Source organism: Pteropus vampyrus, unplaced genomic scaffold, assembly GCF_000151845.1.
Source record: "Pteropus vampyrus isolate Shadow unplaced genomic scaffold, Pvam_2.0 Scaffold36, whole genome shotgun sequence".
Taxonomy (NCBI): domain Eukaryota; kingdom Metazoa; phylum Chordata; class Mammalia; order Chiroptera; family Pteropodidae; genus Pteropus; species Pteropus vampyrus.
The window spans coordinates 9,709,580-9,728,464 of NW_011888817.1; the positions used below are offsets into that span (position 1 = coordinate 9,709,580).

General features: G+C 47.7%; 1 protein-coding gene, 2 long non-coding RNA genes and 1 other non-coding gene across 9 annotated transcripts in view; 2 read left to right on the forward strand and 2 right to left on the reverse strand.

The window, feature by feature from the left end:
- The window catches only part of AZIN2 (antizyme inhibitor 2), a 28,443-nt gene extending 26,736 nt beyond the window's left edge, over nt 1–1,707 (forward strand). For 3 of the 5 annotated variants that reach the window (XM_023529334.1, XM_023529335.1, XM_023529336.1), the window contains one exon: nt 1,223–1,701. In XM_023529334.1, coding sequence (XP_023385102.1) covers nt 1,223–1,361 — 139 coding nt within the window. In that variant the 3' untranslated portion in view covers nt 1,362–1,701. Of the gene's footprint in view, nt 1–1,222 lie in introns of all 5 variants that reach the window. The other 2 variants (XM_011357899.2, XM_023529337.1) reach the window with 2 other exon arrangements.
- On the reverse strand, nt 1,555–7,830 carry LOC111738202. 2 transcript variants are annotated; one of them, XR_002779759.1, is made up of 4 exons: nt 6,797–7,830; nt 5,098–5,273; nt 2,655–2,765; nt 1,555–1,666 (listed from the first exon to the last, which is right to left on the reverse strand). It is a non-coding gene; the product is annotated as an uncharacterized LOC111738202 (long non-coding RNA). The 2 variants fall into 2 exon arrangements; XR_002779760.1 differs by lacking the exon at nt 2,655–2,765 and having other exon boundaries at nt 1,574–1,666.
- Nucleotides 5,317–5,435, forward strand: LOC111738222. Its single transcript, XR_002779782.1, has one exon. It is a non-coding gene; the product is annotated as a 5S ribosomal RNA (ribosomal RNA).
- A 910-nt stretch (nt 7,831–8,740) lies between the features above and the next one.
- On the reverse strand, nt 8,741–18,013 carry LOC111738201. The gene is made up of 3 exons (XR_002779758.1): nt 17,636–18,013; nt 15,965–16,373; nt 8,741–13,694 (listed from the first exon to the last, which is right to left on the reverse strand). It is a non-coding gene; the product is annotated as an uncharacterized LOC111738201 (long non-coding RNA).
- Between the last annotated feature and the right edge of the window lie 872 nt (nt 18,014–18,885).

Sequence of the window (18,885 nt, forward strand, 5' to 3'; positions counted from 1 at the left end):
TAAAGGACAGGCTGGCATGCCTCCTTCCTCCAGACCTCTTGGTACTGAACCCAGTACTATTTCCCTGTCCTCCCACCCAGGGTCCACCTTCCCCACCGATAAGTGCTTACTCTGCTGGCCTGCAGACACCAGGCACTGAGTAACTCAGATATAGTCCCTGCCTTCCTGTAGTTGAAAGGCTGTCAGGAAAGCCGATACTGAACCCTTATTGTTATCAAGGAGAAGTACATGGTGCTTTGGGACTCAGCGAAGGCATCCCTGAGATTCTATCACTGAAGCTGAGACCTGAAGGCTGAGGAGGAATTAGTAAGGGTTGATGATGCAGGTGGAGGCGCAAGGCCTGGGATGGGACATGCGTGAGCCTGAAAGGTGGCCGCTGTGGATGGCACCCAGGCAGTGAGGATGGGCATGGTGGGAGAGGCTGGCTGAGGCCAGAACTCTAGGGGCCTGGGAGCAGAGGGAAGCTTCTGGTGACTCAAGAGCAGGGATTTACTGTTTAGAAAGATGACCCTGGGCCAGAAATGTCTAGAGGAGACAGGAGCAGTTCAGGGAGACTGTGCCTTCCCAGCTAGAGATGGTGGTGGCAGCGGGCATGGAGAGAAGCAGGTGCCTGTGAGGGTGTTCAGCAGCTGGGCTCGGCAGGGATTGACTGGGTGTGGGAATAAGGTTCCCAGCTTGTGGCTGATCAGACGGTGGAGCCACGGAACAGCATGGTGGGCAGGAGGAGAAAGTTTGCAGGCTTTTTGAGTGGGACAGGAGATGATTCTTTTTTAAAGTCTCAAGCCTGGTACGTGAAGAATGTGGGAGTGAAAGAGTTGGGTTGACTCCTAGTTCTACCACTTTCTAGAGATGTGACCTTGGGCAGGTCACCTACTTCTGAGTCTCAATTTCCTTATCAGTAAAATGGGGATGATAATGTAGCCCTTATAGGGTTTTGGGGCGAATACACTTAGATAATGTAAGTAAAGTGCCTGGCACAATGTTTGGCACATAGTAAGTGCTCAATAAATGTGAGTTCCTTTCCTTGCTATGGGGGTAGACTATGAAGAGGGAGAAAGAGGGGTCAGCAGGCCTTCTCTTGCCCCTGCCCTTGGCTGGGCTCTAGGGTTCAGGTGAGAACCATATACGCAATGGGGCCAGGTCTCCTGGTACAGGGCCATCAGGAGTCCCCAGCCTGCAGACTCCACGATGGCTGCCTCCAGTGCCTCTCTCTCACCTACAGGGAAGCGCTGCGAGAGCAGCTGCTGCCTCCAGAGCAGGATGAGGACGCTGAGGGTGTGTGCAAGCCTCTGTCCTGCGGCTGGGAGATCACAGACACCTTGTGTGTGGGCCCTGTCTTCACCCCAGCGAGCATCATGTGAGCGGGCCCCGTTGCCCCCCCACCCTGAGAACCCAAGCGGGGCCACAGATGCCTCTGGGAGAGGTGGGAAGGCGGCAAGCAGAGCATCCTCTGGCCAGGACTCTGGTGCTCGCTCTGCCGCCCCACCCCATGCTCCACCTGTAGTGTTTCTGCCCTGTAAATAGGACCAGTCTTACACTCGCTGTAGTTCAAGTGTGCAACATAAATCCTGTCCCTTCCAGCTGTGTCCGCCTCCTCTGCAGCGCAAAGGGCCTGGTCAGCCAGGTGTGGGGGTGTTCTTGGGGTCTCCCGTGGTCTCCTGTACCTCTGTAAATATGAAGCAAATAAATATTTAGGTTTTTTTAATACTCCAGTGTAATTGGAAGTTCAATTCACAAAGGAATCTGGGCTAAGCCAGGGGCGAGACTTCCCCACCCACACTGAGGCCCCGATGGCCTCTGCCTCAGTCCTGACCTGACCTGGCTGCAGTGTGGGTGTCTCCCACTGGCACCAGCTCCTCTGACTCATCTCTCTCCTCTTCCTGCCTCCATGCCTGGCATCATGAGGAAGGGTGACTGTCAGGGGTTGAAGTGGGGTCAGAGTTGCTGCAACTCATGACTGCCAGGGGTCTCTGTGTGAACCTAACATGCAGCCTAAGGCCTGACCCAAAGTCAATCGAACATTTGACACCGCTTTGGAAATTTATACCAAAGATAAAGAGCGAAGAGATGGGTGTCTGGGAGCTTTTGAGGAGACCCTACTACCTCATTCCCCTGGCAGCTCTGCAAGGCAATAAGAGTAATGCCAATCAGTGGTGGTTGGTTTTGCTTATTGAGGCAGTAAACTGTTAGGACAGTGTTGGCCACAGAGTATTGCCACATCCAGTGCAAGGGCACTGATGTTGATGTCTCCTCAGACTTTAACCCGGCAAACGCTACTTCACACTGCGAGGGTCCCAGGCTGTGTACCTACTTAGCAAAGGAGTTCAGATTTTAGACTTCGTCTAGCTGCTACAGGTGACCCAAAAGATTTTCCTTCTGCAATTAAAAAAAATCGAGATATAATTCACATATTTCAAAATTCATCCTTTTAAAATGTAGAATTTGGTGATTTTTAGTGTTTTCCTAGAGTTTGTACAACCATTACCACTATCTAATTCTAGAACATGTTCAGCACCTCAGAAACAAACCCTGTGCCCATCAACAGACACTCCCCATTTCCCTCCTCCCTCAGCCCCTGGCAACCACTAACCTACTGCCCTTCTCTATGGATTTGCCTATTCTGGACATTTCATTTTGATTTTTTATATACTCACTTGAGCATCTTCTGGGTAAGCCTGGTACAATGAGTTTTTTCCACTCCACCCAGCAATTCTCTACCACCAGCTGGGTGTCTTATGATTCAACTCAATTCTGACAATATCTACCTGGAGATAGTTTCAGATCCCACAGGTTAAAGGCTCTAGTCCTAAAAGATGGCCCCCCCACCCCCACTCCCCCCACTTCAGAGGCAAATTGCCAAGTCCAGGTTGTCATCTGTACTTCTGACACACTAGCTATAGATTAGAGGCTCTAAGAACCCCCTTTACTTACTGGATTACCAGTTTATTATAAAAGGATCCAACTCAAGAACAGCAAGATGGAAGAGATGTACAGGGCAAGGTATGGAGAAAGGGCATGGGACTTCCATTCCCTCTCTGAGCATTGATATGTGCCCTCTCTCAGCACCTCCATGTGTTCACCAATTCAGAAGCCCTCCTAACCTTGTCCTTTTGCATTTTTCATGGAGGCTTCGTTACATAGGCATGATGAAATCATTGGCCACTGGAGACTGAAGTCAATCTCCAGCCTTTCCTTCCTCCTTGGAGGTTGGAGGGTGGGACATAACAAAAGGCACCCTTATCACTCTCATCATTTAGGAAATTCGAAGGATTTTGTGCCAGGAATGGGGATGAAGACCAAAAATATATTTCTTAATATAAATCATCATATCACACCTGGCCATCCTGTTTTCAGTATCTCAGCCAGTCTTGGGTCATATATGTGGCTTCGACATCATCTAAATGAGGCAATGTGTTGTGAATAAACTAGGTGCTTGTCAAAAGCACAGGCGTCTCCCTTTTCCAGGCTGGGCCTTGTTTTGGATACTTTGACAGTAAACAAGCTGAAAGCTCAGGACACCAAGAGATCCAGAGAACAATTAGAGTTATTCTACTGCCCTTTTGTTCTTTATCCAAAGCTCTGTTTTACGTATTACGGTGCTGGGCTCAGCCCTCCATCTATGAGACTATTTCTGTGACTTCTGTTTTGATGCCCAAGTAGATCTGGACCCATTAATGCTTTTTTGCGGGGGAGGGAAGAGGGCTGCAGTGAGATCCAGGCCAAAATCAGTATCTTGCCTGAGGCAGATCTGGGGAGAGCCCTCTGTAGCTTTTAAAGTGACAGCAGCTGGCAGAGTTTGAACAGATTTCTCACTGGAACCTTTCAAGTGTCTCATGTTCCATTTGCTGCAAGAATGTGAAATTTACTTTTCTGAGAAAGGTATACACAGAACTTGACGTGACTTACTTGAGAATAATAAACAGTCGTTTCTTTTCAGTTATTTTTGTTTATTTCTATCTTTTTCTGAAGAGAAAGAAGGAAAAAGCATTAAACGCGTGGAGAATGTTGGAGAATGTTAACCGGCTTCAGGCCCGTACAGGGGATCTGACCAGGGACCTCCTAGAGTCCTGACTGCACTGGCATTTGCCTCCTTTGAGCAGCTCCCTGAGCAATCCACTGACAGTGGACCCTCATGCCATTCTGGCTGCTCCAGAAGTCACTTTCTTGTTGGCCTCTCGCAGACCCATCCTGCCCTGGGACCTCACCTAAGGGATATCCTCCTCCCAACACCTCCCCACAACCCACCTGTGCCTCCTGACACTCTCTTGTGTGCTCATTCACTCTGGGAGGGTAACAGACTTGCTACTGCCCCAGGCCAAGCCACCATCCTCTCTCACCCAGGGGCTGCCCCTCACAACACTTTCCCTCTCCAGTCCATTTCACGCAGCAGCCGGATCCCGTCACTGCCATGATCCCCATTTCATCAAGAATAAAATGTAAAGTCCTGACCCAATTACCCCTCTGACTCCATCTTTCCCTGGTTACTCACCACTCCTGGGCACACTGGCCTCTCTATTCCTCGCTATTATGCATGGCACCCGTGCCAGCTGGGCCTGCATATATTGTCCTCCCTTGGGAATGATCTTCCCAGGTTATCTGTGGGGCTCATTCACTCCATTCAGGTTCTGCTCAAATGTTTTCTTTAGGTGGCGCCTTCTCTGATTGCCCTTTAGAAAGTGGCACTTTCCAGTGGGTTAAGAAACCCACTTAACTGGGTTTCTTCTCCACGGCACCTATCACCACTCGACATACCTGTTTGTCTGTTTATCATCTGCCAGCCCCCCAACCCCAGAATGTGAGCTCTTTGGCCGCAGGAACCTTATTTTTTTCACCGCTATTTCCTCATCACCTAGAACAAAGTAAGTGCTCAAAAAATGTATGCCAAATGGACAAATGGACAAACCTACCGCTTAACCTGTCAATCTTTTTACTCATTTGTAAAATGTGGCTGCTAAATATACTTCCCTCAGAGGGTTATTGTGAAGATTAAATAAGAAAATGAGATAGAGTACTCAGCCCAGCAGGGCCTAGCACATCATTAGGTGCTCAATAAATGATCTTGAAAGGTAATTCTTTGAGCATCTGTTGAACACTTACTGCGGCCATGTCCTGTGGTAGATGTGGTGATGCAGGTGGAGTCCTTGTGAGTCTTCGAGGAACTCACAGTGCAGTGTACTCATACAGGGCCTTAGATAACAGAGCCAGCAGTTTGAACTTAATTCTGTAGGCAGTAGGGAACCCAATATAATTCTGGAGCAGAAGCATGACAGGACCTTTGAGAAGATAATTGAAGGTGTATTAAAAAGGGACAGAGGAGTCTACGGCCATGCTACCCTGAACAAGCCCGATCCCATCTGATCTTGGAAGCTAAGCAGGGTCGGGCCCGGTTAGTACTTGGATGGGAGACCACCTAGGAAAACCAGGTGCTGTAGGCGTAAAAAGTAAAAAAATAAAGGATTGTAAACTGACAAGGTCCTTGTAATCTGTGAAGTCAACCAAGGGTTGCCTTGCCTAAAAAATAAATAATTTAAAAAAAGGGACAGAGGGAGACCTGGTGGCTGGTGGTAGCATGCACTTTCCTTCACTCCCAGTCTGCTTTGGGAGGGCCTGGCCTGGGAGCCTGATGGGGTCTGAGGGATACAAATTATCATCTCTGTCCACCCCAGCTCAAGAGGGAGATAGTAGCTCTGGGTGGGTGTCATCCCTCCCCTAGGAAACCCACCTGCCCTAGCCACCTCATTCCAGCCATAAAGAGACCATACGGGAGGCAGTTCCCACTCAACTATTTGCTCTATTTTAAACCCTCTCCTGGGTACCTCTGGGATGAGCAGCTAAGCCTGAACAAATTTGACCAGCAAAATTATCCCATATAGCCTCCTAATGGTCAGAGGGATTTTTTCACAAAATGTGCATCTGATCTTGTCAGTCTTTTGAAAACCCTTCAGTTGATTCCATTGTGATGCCAAAAAAGTTAAATTGCCTGAGAATTCCACCCACCTGTTCAGTCTTCTCTTGTGCTTTTTTTCTCACCGTGCTCCAGCCTATTGGCCTCTTTTCAGTTCTTCATATTTCCCTAGCTCTTTCCCGCCTCCTGACCTTTGTGCTTGCCGTTCCCTCTGCCTAAATAGCTCTTCTTCCAGCTTTTCCAGGGAGAGCTCATTCTCATCATAAAGGCCTCAGTTTAAATGTCACCTTCTCAGGAAGGCCTTTTCTGAACACCCTATTCAAAATGGCTCCCCATCTAGTTATGTGGAGTCGGATTTAATAGGACTTAAAGATTCTAAAGATAATATTTAAGGCAAGAAACACATCATCAAAAGTATCACTAAAATCCCTTAGAACGCTATCATATTGGAGGTAGTACATCACTCTCCTTTCTGTTCCTCTGACAGGCACATTTTCTAATAACCCCAAATACCCTCATGATCTCTCTCCCTCATCCCTTCAGGTCTTTGCTGGAATGTTACCTTAGTGAGGCCTTCCTAACCATTCTCTTTAAAACTGTAACTCTCCCATTCCCATCCCAGCATTCCATAATCCCTTTAGTAGCCTTACTCCCACCCCACACAGACCAGCATCTGACATACATTTTATTTAGAATTAAGCTCTTAGAGGTAGAAATTTGTTTTGTTCACTGCTGTGTTCCCAGTGCCTAAAACACTGCCCTCCACATAAATGTTCAATAAATAACTGCTGAACGAGTCTTTCAGTACTTAGATTGGGTAACTCTCCCTCATCCCTTACTCTCTGCCTTGGTTAGGTACGGCTCCGAGCTTTCACAGCATCTTCCACTTACCCGTAGTAAAGATCTGTTGATCACAATGTATTATAATTTTTCTCTCTACTCTTCCTGCAATTCTATTAATTCCAAAAAGACAGGGAGTTTCTCCCTGTCTTGCCAGTGCCATCTGGAGCCTGGGTTTGTGCTTGGCACTGAGTAAGTGCTTAGTGCTTGAATAAATTAGACCTGGAGGATGGGGGGCTAACCCTGAATCCAGGAGGGGTGGATATCTGGCCCCTTCTCCTCAGCTCCTGAACAGCAGCCTAGATCCTGCGGAGGGCACATCACTGACTGGAATGGGCTGTGATTCTTGCAGGCCACTTCCAGTTACACCTACGAGTGCAGGTCCACATACTAGTGAGCCTTACGTGGGGAGGCATGTAGACTGTCTCAATAGCTTTTTCTGTTCTTCCACTCAGCTGTGACCTTGGCCTGGAATTGCCAGATAGAATACAGGGCACCCAGATAAATCTGAATTCAGATAAATGACGGCTAATTTTTTCGTAAACGTTATGTCCGAGTACTATTGGAGATATTCTTATACTAAGCCATCGTTGTTTATCTGAAATTCCACTTTAGCTGGGTGTCTTGCATTTTATTTGCTAAATCTGGCAACCCTACCCTGCAAGTTTTTATCTTTCTCTAGGTTTCTTTTCCCCATCTGTGGACTAGGAATATTTCTGTTAAGACTTGCCTCCTCAGGATAAGCAACTCCTCCCCCTCACCCCCCTCCCCAAAGGACCATCTCTCTGCTCCGAGGAGTTGCGTGCAAGTGTGCTGGTCTCACTGAATGAATATGAGCGAACTCTTCCAAGAGCTGTTTTCTCATTTGAGCATCCAAGACAATCAGGGGTGGCAACGGTACTTTTAACCACTGCCTCGCGGAACCTCGAACACTGAACTTCCAGCCGCCGGAACCTCCCCCAGCACGCCCCTCAAACTCTGAGGCGGAGGATTTCCGGTGGCGCAACATCACTTCCGTGTCCAAGAGTCTCCTAAGTTTCGAGCCACGAGCTCTCGCGCCCTCTGCCGGACTGGAGGAGGGTCTGACTTTACCGATCAGAGATAAATGACAGCGAAATCCACTGGTTGGAAGACGGAGATGCAGCTCCCAGCCTCCACCAGAGGAAAACAGAACCTTTGCCGAGAGCAGGACTCCTACCGAAAAGGGGTCAGTCCGCAATGCAGGCGACGTGCAAAGGAGACGACTTGGCCTCTGCCCGGCTAGAAAGGCCGGAAGTAACCCTGGAAGTAGGCTTCTTGCCCTCTAACTACTTCCGCTTCCACTGGTGGAGAGGAGATGTACAAAGGTGTGCAGGTGGGAAGTAGCTTCAGTGTGTGTGTGCGTGGTGGGGCAACAATGATGATTAGGTGTGTTATTACCGCCTTCTAAGCATCTCTTGACTTCAGCTGCTTCTCGGTATTCCTGCTGCCATTGCTAAAATCCATCGCTGTCATCTTTTATCTCTCATTTGGATTACTTCAACTTCTCCTCACTGATCTCTCCAACTCTAGTCTCAACTCCTGTTTAGTCTGTACTTTAAGTAGAAGTCAGAGTGATCTTCCCAAAATGAAATTTTTATCATGTTTCTTCCTGGCTTGAATCTCTTCAGGGGATGCCCACTCTTTCAGATTGAAGCCATGACTTCTTAGCCAGGGCCTCCACAGTGCTGAGGGTCTAAACTTTTGCTGTCCATTATGTTTGCCACCAGCTCATGTGGCTATGGAGCACTTGAAGTGTGGCTAGTCTGATCTGAGATTTGTTATAAGTGTGAAATATACCCCAGATTTCAAAGACATAGTTCAAAGAGAAGAATATAAAATTTCACATTAACATATTTCAATATTGACTACATACTGAAATGATAATATTTGTATATGTTGGGTGAAATACAATGTATTATTAAAATTAATTTCACTCATTTCTTTTTACTGTTTAAAATGTGGCCACTAGAAAATGTAAAATTATATATATGATTCACATTATATTTATATTTGATTTTAGTTAAAGTTTTTTTCATTAAAAGTAACAAAAACTGAGTTTGAAAGAAAATGAAAATTAGAAGTTTGGGGGATTGATTGCAAGGGCCCTCTAAATCAAAGGAATTGTTGATTAACCTGTCTGGGAGCCTCAGCAGCAGAAATTTGCAGATGCTAATGTGGCTCAGCTCTGTTTCTGGGTCTTACATTCCACATTTCAAATGCCTAGGAAGAGAGAATCTGATTAGGTCAGTTTAAATCAGGTTTGTCTACTCCTGGATCAATCCACTATGGCTATGGGAAGGACTCATTGTGAACTGCCTACTGCATACTTCCCACCCCTGTCCTCTACCCATTATGTTCCTAAAAGACAGCATGAGTTCTCTAACCTCTAGGAGCCAGCAAACTTTTTCTGTCAAGGGTCAGATAGTAAATATTGTATGCTTTGATAGTCATAGCATTTCTGTCACAACTATTCCAATCTGCTGTGTAGAGTGAAAGCAGCCAGAGACAATACCTAAATGAATGTATTGACTTATGTATTGTTGTGATTATGTTTCAATAAAACTTTATTTATAAAATCAGGAAGTGGACCATAGTCTGCCAACTCCTACACTATACTTGCTATTCCCTCTGACTTGACTATCTTTCCCACTTTCCTTCCAACAAGCCCATAGTCATCCTTCAGGTCTCAGTTTAAATGCCACTTCTTGGAAACTTTACTTAACCTTTCTTTTCTGACTGTTTAGTGGCCTCTTCTCTATGCTGCACTGACTTCTGTACCCCATCCAAGTGCTTTTCATACTCTGTTATCATTGTCCTGTTACAACCACTAGATTACTAGCATGGGTCTCATTTGTTGTTATAAGCGTAGCACCTGGCATGCCTGGCACCTGGTACACACTTGGGTATCATTGGATTAGTAGAAGAAGCTGTGAATCTGTGGCTGGTAGACAGAGCAGATGTCCTGAGATCTTAGGGCAGTGGTGAGAATTCTAGGCTTTTGTATTAGTGTGTGAGACTCACCTCCTCACTTTGTTGCCCATCTGAATCCCAGAGCTCAGGCAGTAGAGAATGAAGAAGGGAGGCTCCAGGTTGGGCAGGGGTCCAGGGGCCTGGCAGTTTCTATGACAGCCAAGCTTTGCTTGTCAGGGGCTTTAAGTCTATGTTCTCCAAAAAACACACAATAAGCTGAAACTCCATGACCTTGGGAAAGCACAGGCAATGTGAATATTTTAAGAAACGAGAAGTAGAAAATTCTAAGAATTGCAAGTTCTGGATAATGTGGTAAGTCATGCCCCAAATGAAGTGAAACCAAGAGTGTTCTCATCCAGTCCCTGGAGAAGGATGTCTTGCTTCTTAGTAAGGTTTCCTGTGGAGTCCCCACCAGGCTGTAGGGAGGTGGGGATCCAAGGGTGGTGATGGGGGGCAGTGTGTGGCCAAGGACAGCCTTAGTCCACACTCAGGGCCACACTTACAAGGGCTGCAGAATTGGCTTTCTTGACTCAATGGTTGGTGAGTTAACATCCAATGGAAACTGAACAAGGGTACGGAAGACTCTGAGGCCACACAACGTGGTCATGGCCTCTGCGAGGCTTTATCTAGCTCAGTACCTCATCCCTTGTTGCCTCAAGAGAGTAAGAAGAGTTTCTCCTTTTGACTTAAGGGTTATATGTCACACCTTTGGGCAATATGGATATGATAGTGCTTTTCCAGAGTGTTGTGTACAATGACACTAAGAATAAAACAGAAATGGAACTCTCTGTCCTTGTGGTCCTTGAGTGGCTTACCTTATGGGGATAGCGGGCTGGGGTGAGTGACCTGAGACCACCGGCGACACGTCTTTCATAAGATGGAGCTGACGACCAGCAGAGTGGATGAGGAAAGCAGGGCTGGAATGATGATTGCTGTAAGCCTGCAAGCCACCCATGCCTGGTGAAGGGATAGAGGCATCAGGGTAGGGGTAGTAGACTGCCTCCCTGGGGCAGGCTGTACCCCTGCCCTCATCGGCCATGGCTTATACAACATTGGGGTCTCAGGACTAGAGGGGGCATAAGGGTATGGTGTAGGGCAAGAACATGTTTAGAGGCAAAGACTGAGTGACCTTGGGCAAGTGGCCAAGAGTTCTCTGCCCACCCAGTGTTTGGCACTTAGAAGGTGCTTGGTACATGGGAGAAAAGTGATAATAATAACCAAGTGCTTTATTTGCCTTGTCTTATCCAACCTGGCAAGCCACCTTGGCTATTACCATTTATCAGGTGGAGAAGCTGAGGTACAGAGGCTGGCTTGTCTCAGGTTAAAAAGTTAGTAAGGGTCATAGACAGGATTTAAACCAGGTCTGCATGCTTCCAGGCTTCATGCTATCCATGTGCTTCCCAACAAGCATGTCATGAATACCTACCATAGGACGGTCATGTGGCCCAACCCAATAGGACAACACCTGACACATGATAGCCCCTCAATAAGTTCTGGCCGTCATTAGGTATTATGATTGTCTTGACTCATTTGGTCCTCTGAATGACTCTGCAAGGGTAGATATTATTATTTCTATTTTCCAGATGGGAAAACTGAGGCTGGTGAGGTAGCGTCTTGCTTAAGATCACTCAGCTGGTAAGTGGTTGAGGCCAAGATTCAAACCCAGGTTGACTCCCCTTTTCCCAAGTCAGCTAAGAGCTTAGGTAGCAGAGAAATCCAATACTACTTCTTTGGTTTATTCAGCTGAATAATGGGAAGGTGTCCTTGGGAAAGGAATAAACAGAGGGAGCTATAGAGGGCTATCCTATGGGAAGGAGACCACTATTGTCTGGGAGGTCCAGAGGACAGAGCAAGGACCAATGGAGACACAAGGGGATCCATATAAGGAAAACCTCCTAATTATTATTGTCTGGTTGTGGGATGGGGTGCTGCACAGCTAACAGGCTCCCTATCACCAAACATGTTTATCCAGGGATACCATGGTGCGGGAGACTGCAAGAATCAAATTCTAAGGGTTCTGTTGGTGCTGGGAACAATATGAGGGCTCTGGATCTTAATCCACAGAACTGCCAGCTTGCTGTGCCTGTCCTCTCTTAAAATGGAGTGAGACTAAGTAATCCACCTCTGAAACAGTCCCTCGCACTCCTAAGAGAATTCCTTGGCTCTTCACTTCTGCCCAATTTCACTTCTTTTATCTCTTTGGACTCCCTGCCTCTAGCTTTGCCCTGCCCCATATAAATATGGTCATACCCCTTTCCTGCTTAAAACCTTGTCATGGCTCCCCATTGCCCCCAGATGGCCCACAACTTGGCATGACCTGGTCTTGCTTTTCTCTCCAACTTCATCATTCTGCCCCCCCTGCCTCACATTCAACCCTCAGCCACGTGACCTCATTTCTGGCCTCATATCCCTTGCATATGCTGTTCTTCCCTCATGAAACACTATGCCTAACTCTTACTCACCCTTCAGGTCTCGGCTTCAGCAGTACCTCCTCTAGCAGGCCTCTCTTCTCTGAGTTTCTGTGAATCCCCTCTTGTCTTAGCCTAGCCCACAGCATATGTGCTGTGACTGCCCAGGGATGCATCTGTTGTTGCTTATCTTAGTGCTAGCTGATAGTAGGCATTCAGTAGGAATTTGTTGGGTAAGTGATTGAATAAGAGTGTAAGGGAGTTAAAGAGCATAATAGGGCTGTCTTGAAGGAGACTAGAGAAGAAGGGGGATTTATTTGGCCTGGCCCTCCTCCATCTTGCAGGTAATATCACCTTTTATTCCTAATGGACTTACCCAAAGTGAACATTTCTCTGGACTGAGCTCAAGGAGAGTGGACCCAGGCTGTGATGAACAAACAAGGCCTTCCCCACTTGATCGTCATACCCTTGTTCAGTTCTGAGCACTTGACTCCAGCCCAAGTGCTGTTTCTGGTTCACCAGCTTCCGTCTTTGAAAACTTGCCAGTGCTGCTCTGCCATGAACTTGCTGTATGACCTTGAGGAATTTACCTCCTCTTTCTGACTTCAGTTTCTTCAACTGTAGCAAGGGAAGAATGATCCCTACGCAAATCACAGAGTGATATGGGGACAGGAGGATAACAAGGAACATGGGTTTGGAAGTCACAGCCCTGGGTTCAGATCTGAGCTCTACCACTTAACTGGAAAATCATCTTAACTCTCCAGACTTAGTGTTCTCATCTGTAAAAGCCTCTCAGGCTTGCTGTGATGATTAAGTGAGATGATACCTAATAATAGTAATTATGTAAATAATGCTTCAAACAAAGCCTGGTACACAATTGAATTCAACAAATCATAAGGTATTCAGGGACTTCAAGAGAAAAGAGAGCACTTGAAAACATGGATTCAAACTGGGTTACAATACTAGAGTTGGGAAGATGCCTTAGGAACCATGTGGTATATTGGTGAGAAAATTGAGACCCTTCCCACCCCCAGAGTGGAGAAGGCTCTTGCCCAAGATTACCCTTAATTCCACAGTATTAATAAACTCCTGAGGCAGAGCTCTAGCTTGGGCTAGGAAGTTGGGTGTTTGCTTTGGGAATCAAAAAACATTTCAAGTAGCTCAGCCTCCTCCGCTGCCACCTCTGGTATGTACCTGCCCCCGTTCCTTCCTCAGTCCCATTATTATGAGGGGAAGCTGGCTGAAGTACAAGGGCAAGTGGCACTCTCTCACTCCATCGACTTGAGTCCAGAAGCCCTCCTCCACCTCATGGTCAGGGCCATCCAATCCCCCATCCTCCTCCATTCTAGGTCTTGGGTTGGCAGCGGGATCAGAGGAGACCAGGGTTCAGGAAAGCGGCAGAGGAAGGGGGCAGGTGTTGCTTACTATACTGGTGGGCAGCAGTGGAGAAGTTGCAAGAGGTCTGCATGCACATCAGCGTGGTTTCGGGGCCTCAGATCAGGAAAGATGGAGACAGCAGGTGCTCGAGGCCTTCCCGGGGCATCCCCTTTCTGAGAGGGAGGGGGCAGACCAAAGTCACACCCTCGAGCAACAGATTCCAGCCAACCATTGCAGCAGGTTCCCTATTCAGAGTAGGGGTCAGGAAAAACAGGCTTCTGCGGGGGATTGCTGAGGTTAAACACTCCTTACGGTACTAAACTGATGCTGTAGAAGACTATTTAACAACATGGAAAAATGCTCAGAATCTGTTATTAAGTAGCAAAAAAACAAAACAAACAAACAAAAACAGCTATGGAACAATAGAAGAGTGTTCTGATTTTTATAAATAAATATACTCACATGAGAAAAAAAGATTGTGAACCTCATCGCCAAAACTCTGTCAGTGGTTATCTCTGAATGGTGGCTGATAGGTGACTTTTACTTTGTGTATTTACTTTGACTGTATTTTCCAAATTTTCTATAATGAGCATGTTATAAGAAAAAAAATTACTTGGGAAAGCAACATATTTTAAATGAATAAGGCTTTTGATCAATAATTCCATTTGTAGGAATTTACTACACAGAATAAATAGAAAGATGAAAAATAATCATATTTTTGTAAAAGAAAATTCTGGTTTTGTCTATGCATAAGGAAAAATGCTTGGAAGGACCTGCACCAAACTGTTATCAGCTGTTGACTCTGGAAGCTGGTTGAGGAAATTTTCTGTTTTATTTTTATATTTATTTGAACTTTTTACAATAAACATAAATTATTTAATAATTTTTTAAAAGGCAAACAGTCAAACAACTTTCCTAGTCTTTGCCAGCTCCCTGGTTCTCCTCCTGCAGAATCTGGCTGGGTATGATCAGTGGGCTCACTCAGGGGGCTCAACTTCCATCTGAGCATCTTTAGGGAGGTGCTCTCTCTGGTCTCCAAGATCCCTCCTAACTTGGAGATGAGGTGGTTTTGTGATTCCAGCTAGCAAACATTTTCTGAGGCTCTCTCTGCACCCAGTGGGCAGAGCTGGGGGGGCATGATCCCTGCCTCAAGATGCTCATGGTCTAGTGGCAGCAAGAGATGCATCCTGCTGCAGGGGCCCACAGCATTGAGTTCTGCTGGACCTGAACAACTGGGACAGCTTTGCCTCTAGTGGGATGTGAAGGATGAGCACGATTTCAACAGGAGGAAAAAAGAGGGCAAGGGCATTCGTTCTAGGCAGGGGGATGAGTATCACAAAAGCAGAGATGTTAATATGCTTAACATTGTTTGGGACCCTAATATTCTACAGTGCTCTGATTCTAACATTACGTGCACAGTCTTTTCCACTTCCATAGGAAGCCTCTGGAAACAGAAAGGCTGTGTTGTGTTGCCACCGGCCTGTATCAGGGTGTTGGTGAGGAGCGAGGGCTGAAGGCTGGGCCAAGAGTAAGACTTGGATTGGCTTGGTACATGGAGCCATTGTTATTTCTAACTGAGTCTGTGCCCACACAGTAACAGCTGCTGTAGTGCTGCCTGTATGGAGTCATAAGAAGTCCCCTCTCCTTTCTTAGCCCCCTATAATGTTTCCCCCATCTGCTCAGTGTGATGCCTGAAGTCCCACCACTAGTCACTCTCTTGGAGTGGTTCCTATTATAACTGTGCACAGGTCAGGGAGAGGGCAGCATCTCAAACCATAAGCCAGTTACCGTGAGGAACGCAGGAGAGTAAGTTTTGATGGAGGAATAGAAGGGATGGAGGAGGCATTTTAGGAGTGTGACAGAGGAAGAGGGAGGGTGAAAGAGGTAGGCACTTTTTGGCCAAACTCCGTGAGGCTGCCTCAAGTGAGAACCTTAGAACTGGGACTTGGCCCATAATCCAGGACCCCCCATCCCTCTTGCTAAACCAAAGAGGAGTGGACTTCTCATAAGGTGGCAATGAAAGGGAGCTGTCCAGGGTCACTGGGAGTCAGGGACAGAGTCGGGGCCCACCCAGATTCAGCAAGGTTCTCTCAGGCCTCGACCCACAGCCTCACATCTGTGAGACACGTACACCTCTAGCCAGTCACTGCTTTTTCTAGGACCTCCTGGGGCATTTATCTATATCTCCCTTCTCCTAGTGGCAGGTTTGTGGATCTGGTGGTTTGGTCAAGGAGGGGCTTCAGTCTGGGGTTTGCAGTGGAGCCCAGGGATTCCACCTACAGGGAGTGAGAAGATAAAAGCCCCTTCTCTGGGAAACAAACAGACAAACAAACACCAATTCCAAATTCCGTAAACCACTCCAGATTCCAGGTTCCAGGGCTGATTCTAGTGCCGTGGAATCAGGGGACTCCCTCGGACCCTCACTCCCTATGCCTTCACTTACCTGTGACTCCCTGTGGCTCCAGCAGCTGCCTGGGTGGCTTTGTCCCTGCTGTGGCTGGTGCTGGCTCTGGACTCTGTTGCCAGCAAGGGAGGTACTAGGTGTGAGCAGGCACCAACTGGCTCTGCCCTGGAAGAGGAACTGTTGGGGTTCAGGCCAATTCTCCCTTCTCCTTGGGAAGGACAGAGGAAGGCACCCAGCTCTTGATGCCTGGGGCTGTGGGGTCCTGGCCACTCCTATTCTCCTTTTGCTCAGGCTCCAGGTTCCCAGGGAGTGGGAGGAGGCATCAGAATCCACAGTGTGGAGATTAGAGGTTGTGTATAAAAAAACGGATAGCTGGGAGTCAGGAGACCTGGGTTGGGCCTGGCTCCGCCCCACGGGTGTCTTCCCACTTGAGTCTCAGTTTTCTTATCTGTAAAATGACAGGGTTGAGATTAGCGGTCTCTCAGCAGCTGTCCCAGAGTCTGTGATGCTGACCAGTATGCTCAGCTGGGCTGTCTGCACTTCCTGACTCTGTGGCCTTTTTGTTATCCTCTCCACTCCAAGGAGATACAGTCCCCTGTTCTGAGGGAATCCCTAGCCTCCACCCCACCTTGCTGACCGTCTCAGACATGGGGCCAGGAGGAATCATGGATGTCCCAAAATAAGGAGAAATAACGATGCTCCGGTGGGCAATGATGATTCAGCACCTTGGTCAGCACTCAACCCCCTCCTGCCCCAATCCCTCTCCTTGCCTCCTTCATTTAAGCCTGCGACATGGCCCTTTGTAACTGACTTCCTGATGGAGTGCTTGGGGAAAGTGAACAGAGCCAGGATCCAGGCAAGAGGGAAGGAAGCTAGGAATGCTACTTGGGTGTGAGCAGTCAGCCTCCTGGGATGGCCTCTCTGGCAGGAGGGAAGGCTGGTCCCCAGAGGACCTGAGCCAAGCTCTGTGCTGCCAAGAGACCTTATCTCTGTTGTTTTCTGCTCCTGCTACCACCCCAGAGAGAAGGATCCAGAGCTAATGGCCTTGTTAGGTGCTTAGCAGGCAAAGTCCTGAGACTTACATTAGATTTTCAGAACCCTGGACCATAAGAGCCAGGACCTTGGCTATCAGTTAACTATTTAACCCTTCCCCAGTAGAGATGGGGAAACTGAGGTCCAGGGAGAGAGACCTGCTCAGCTTCACATAGTGCCTTCATGAGTCCACCCCTTACTCTGAGGGACACATGAGGCTTGGCTCACTTTCTCATCTTGACTCACAATTGCACAACTCCACAATGATGTGGAGCCTGGTTTAAATTCCCACTTTGGATCCCAGGGGGCTCACAGTTCTGGGGGCTGCTGCCTGTCACTGAAGTGGTCTTCAAAGTTTAGGAGCATGTCTTGGGAGGTCCAGTGAAGAATGTGACTTTAGATTTGGATGAACATGGGTTTGATTTTGAGATCTGCTGAGTACTGGCTGTGGGTCCCCTGGGAAGTAATGTTTCTCCACTCAAACACTGAGATAATGATACCAACCTCATGAGCTTGTCTCAATGTTAGGTAAAGTACAAAAAGTACTAGCACTTTGCCTGCTGACCGCAAACAGGGATCTGAATGGGGTTACTGTCTATTGATTTTTTCCAGCCTTGAGTAAGATCTTTGCTGGCCCCTTCTTCCCCAAGGTTGCCTTTGCCTCCTATCTTCACTTACCTGTGTTAAATGTGGGGTTCCAGTATCAGTCGGAGAGTCCCAGACGCTTTCATGCAAGAATTCTCTGGATACTTCCTATCTCTTGGAGGTGTCCTGATTTCCTGGAGTCCCTAGTTGAGCGTGCAAATTAGGCCCCTACAACTATTCCCAGATGCTTGGAAACTGGGAGTGAAGACTGGGAAATGGCTAGCATTTCTTGGACCTGGTGCTGAGACTCTGGGTGGGAAAAGACAGGAAGGACCATGGAGGGAGCGCTTTTCCCCCAGAGGACAGATCCATGGAGCAAAGATAGAGGAGTGTGGCTTTGTGGGCGTCACAGGGATCTGAGAACATGGGGCGGGGTCAGGGAGGTTGAGGATACTTGTCTCAGAATCACATCCCCCCAATTTCTCTGTATATAGGTATGCTCTCCACTAGCCAATCAGAGATTTTTCTGCCCTTAAGAACAGCCTCTCCCAATCCTTGTTCATGCCCTGCCCCTCTTACTAGAATTCCAAACAAGTTAATGGCTGGGGTGGTGCCCTCTCTTCTCTCCCTGCTTCCTGGTATATGTGAAGATTTGGCGCCTCATAGGCATTCAGTCTAACTTCCTCACTCTGAAGGTGAGGAGACTGAAGAAGGGACCTCCGGGGCACAAAGTGAGTCAGCACAGAACTAAAACTAGGCCTGGGACACCTGTTTCCTCAGCTGCTGCACTAAACAACTGCAGGGGGCCCCAGCAGCCTTTCCACTTACCGTGTGCGCAGCCTGTGTCCACATGCAGGGTTCTGCCTGACTCCTGGCCTGGCTGCTTCCACTTCAGTCAGAGGTAGAATGAATCTGCTTCTGCACAGCAGACCTGGAGACCTTCCTGGCCTAGGTGGTCCCACACCCCACATAAGACACAAGGAGGAAAAGACTCCTTAGTGTCAGAGTCTGCTCAGAGGTTCAGACAACTCACAGTTCCAGGCATTGGCTCTGGGAGGCAGCTGGAATCAGAGGCAGAGGTTCCCTAAGTGCATCGCACTTTGCAGTTTACTAATCAATCATGTTAAGATTGGGTTATTATCCCAATCTTCCATGTGAAAAAACTGGGACCCAGAGAGGTTAAGTCATGTATCTAAAGTGACACAGTAATGGAGCTTGGATTCAAGCCCAGGTCTGTAGGATTCCAGAGACCATGTTTTTGTCATTGTCTCATGAGCTCCTCTCTGCTCCCAAGGCTACCACCAACCCTCCTCCAGGCAGACTGCCAGTCTTCTCTGGCTAGC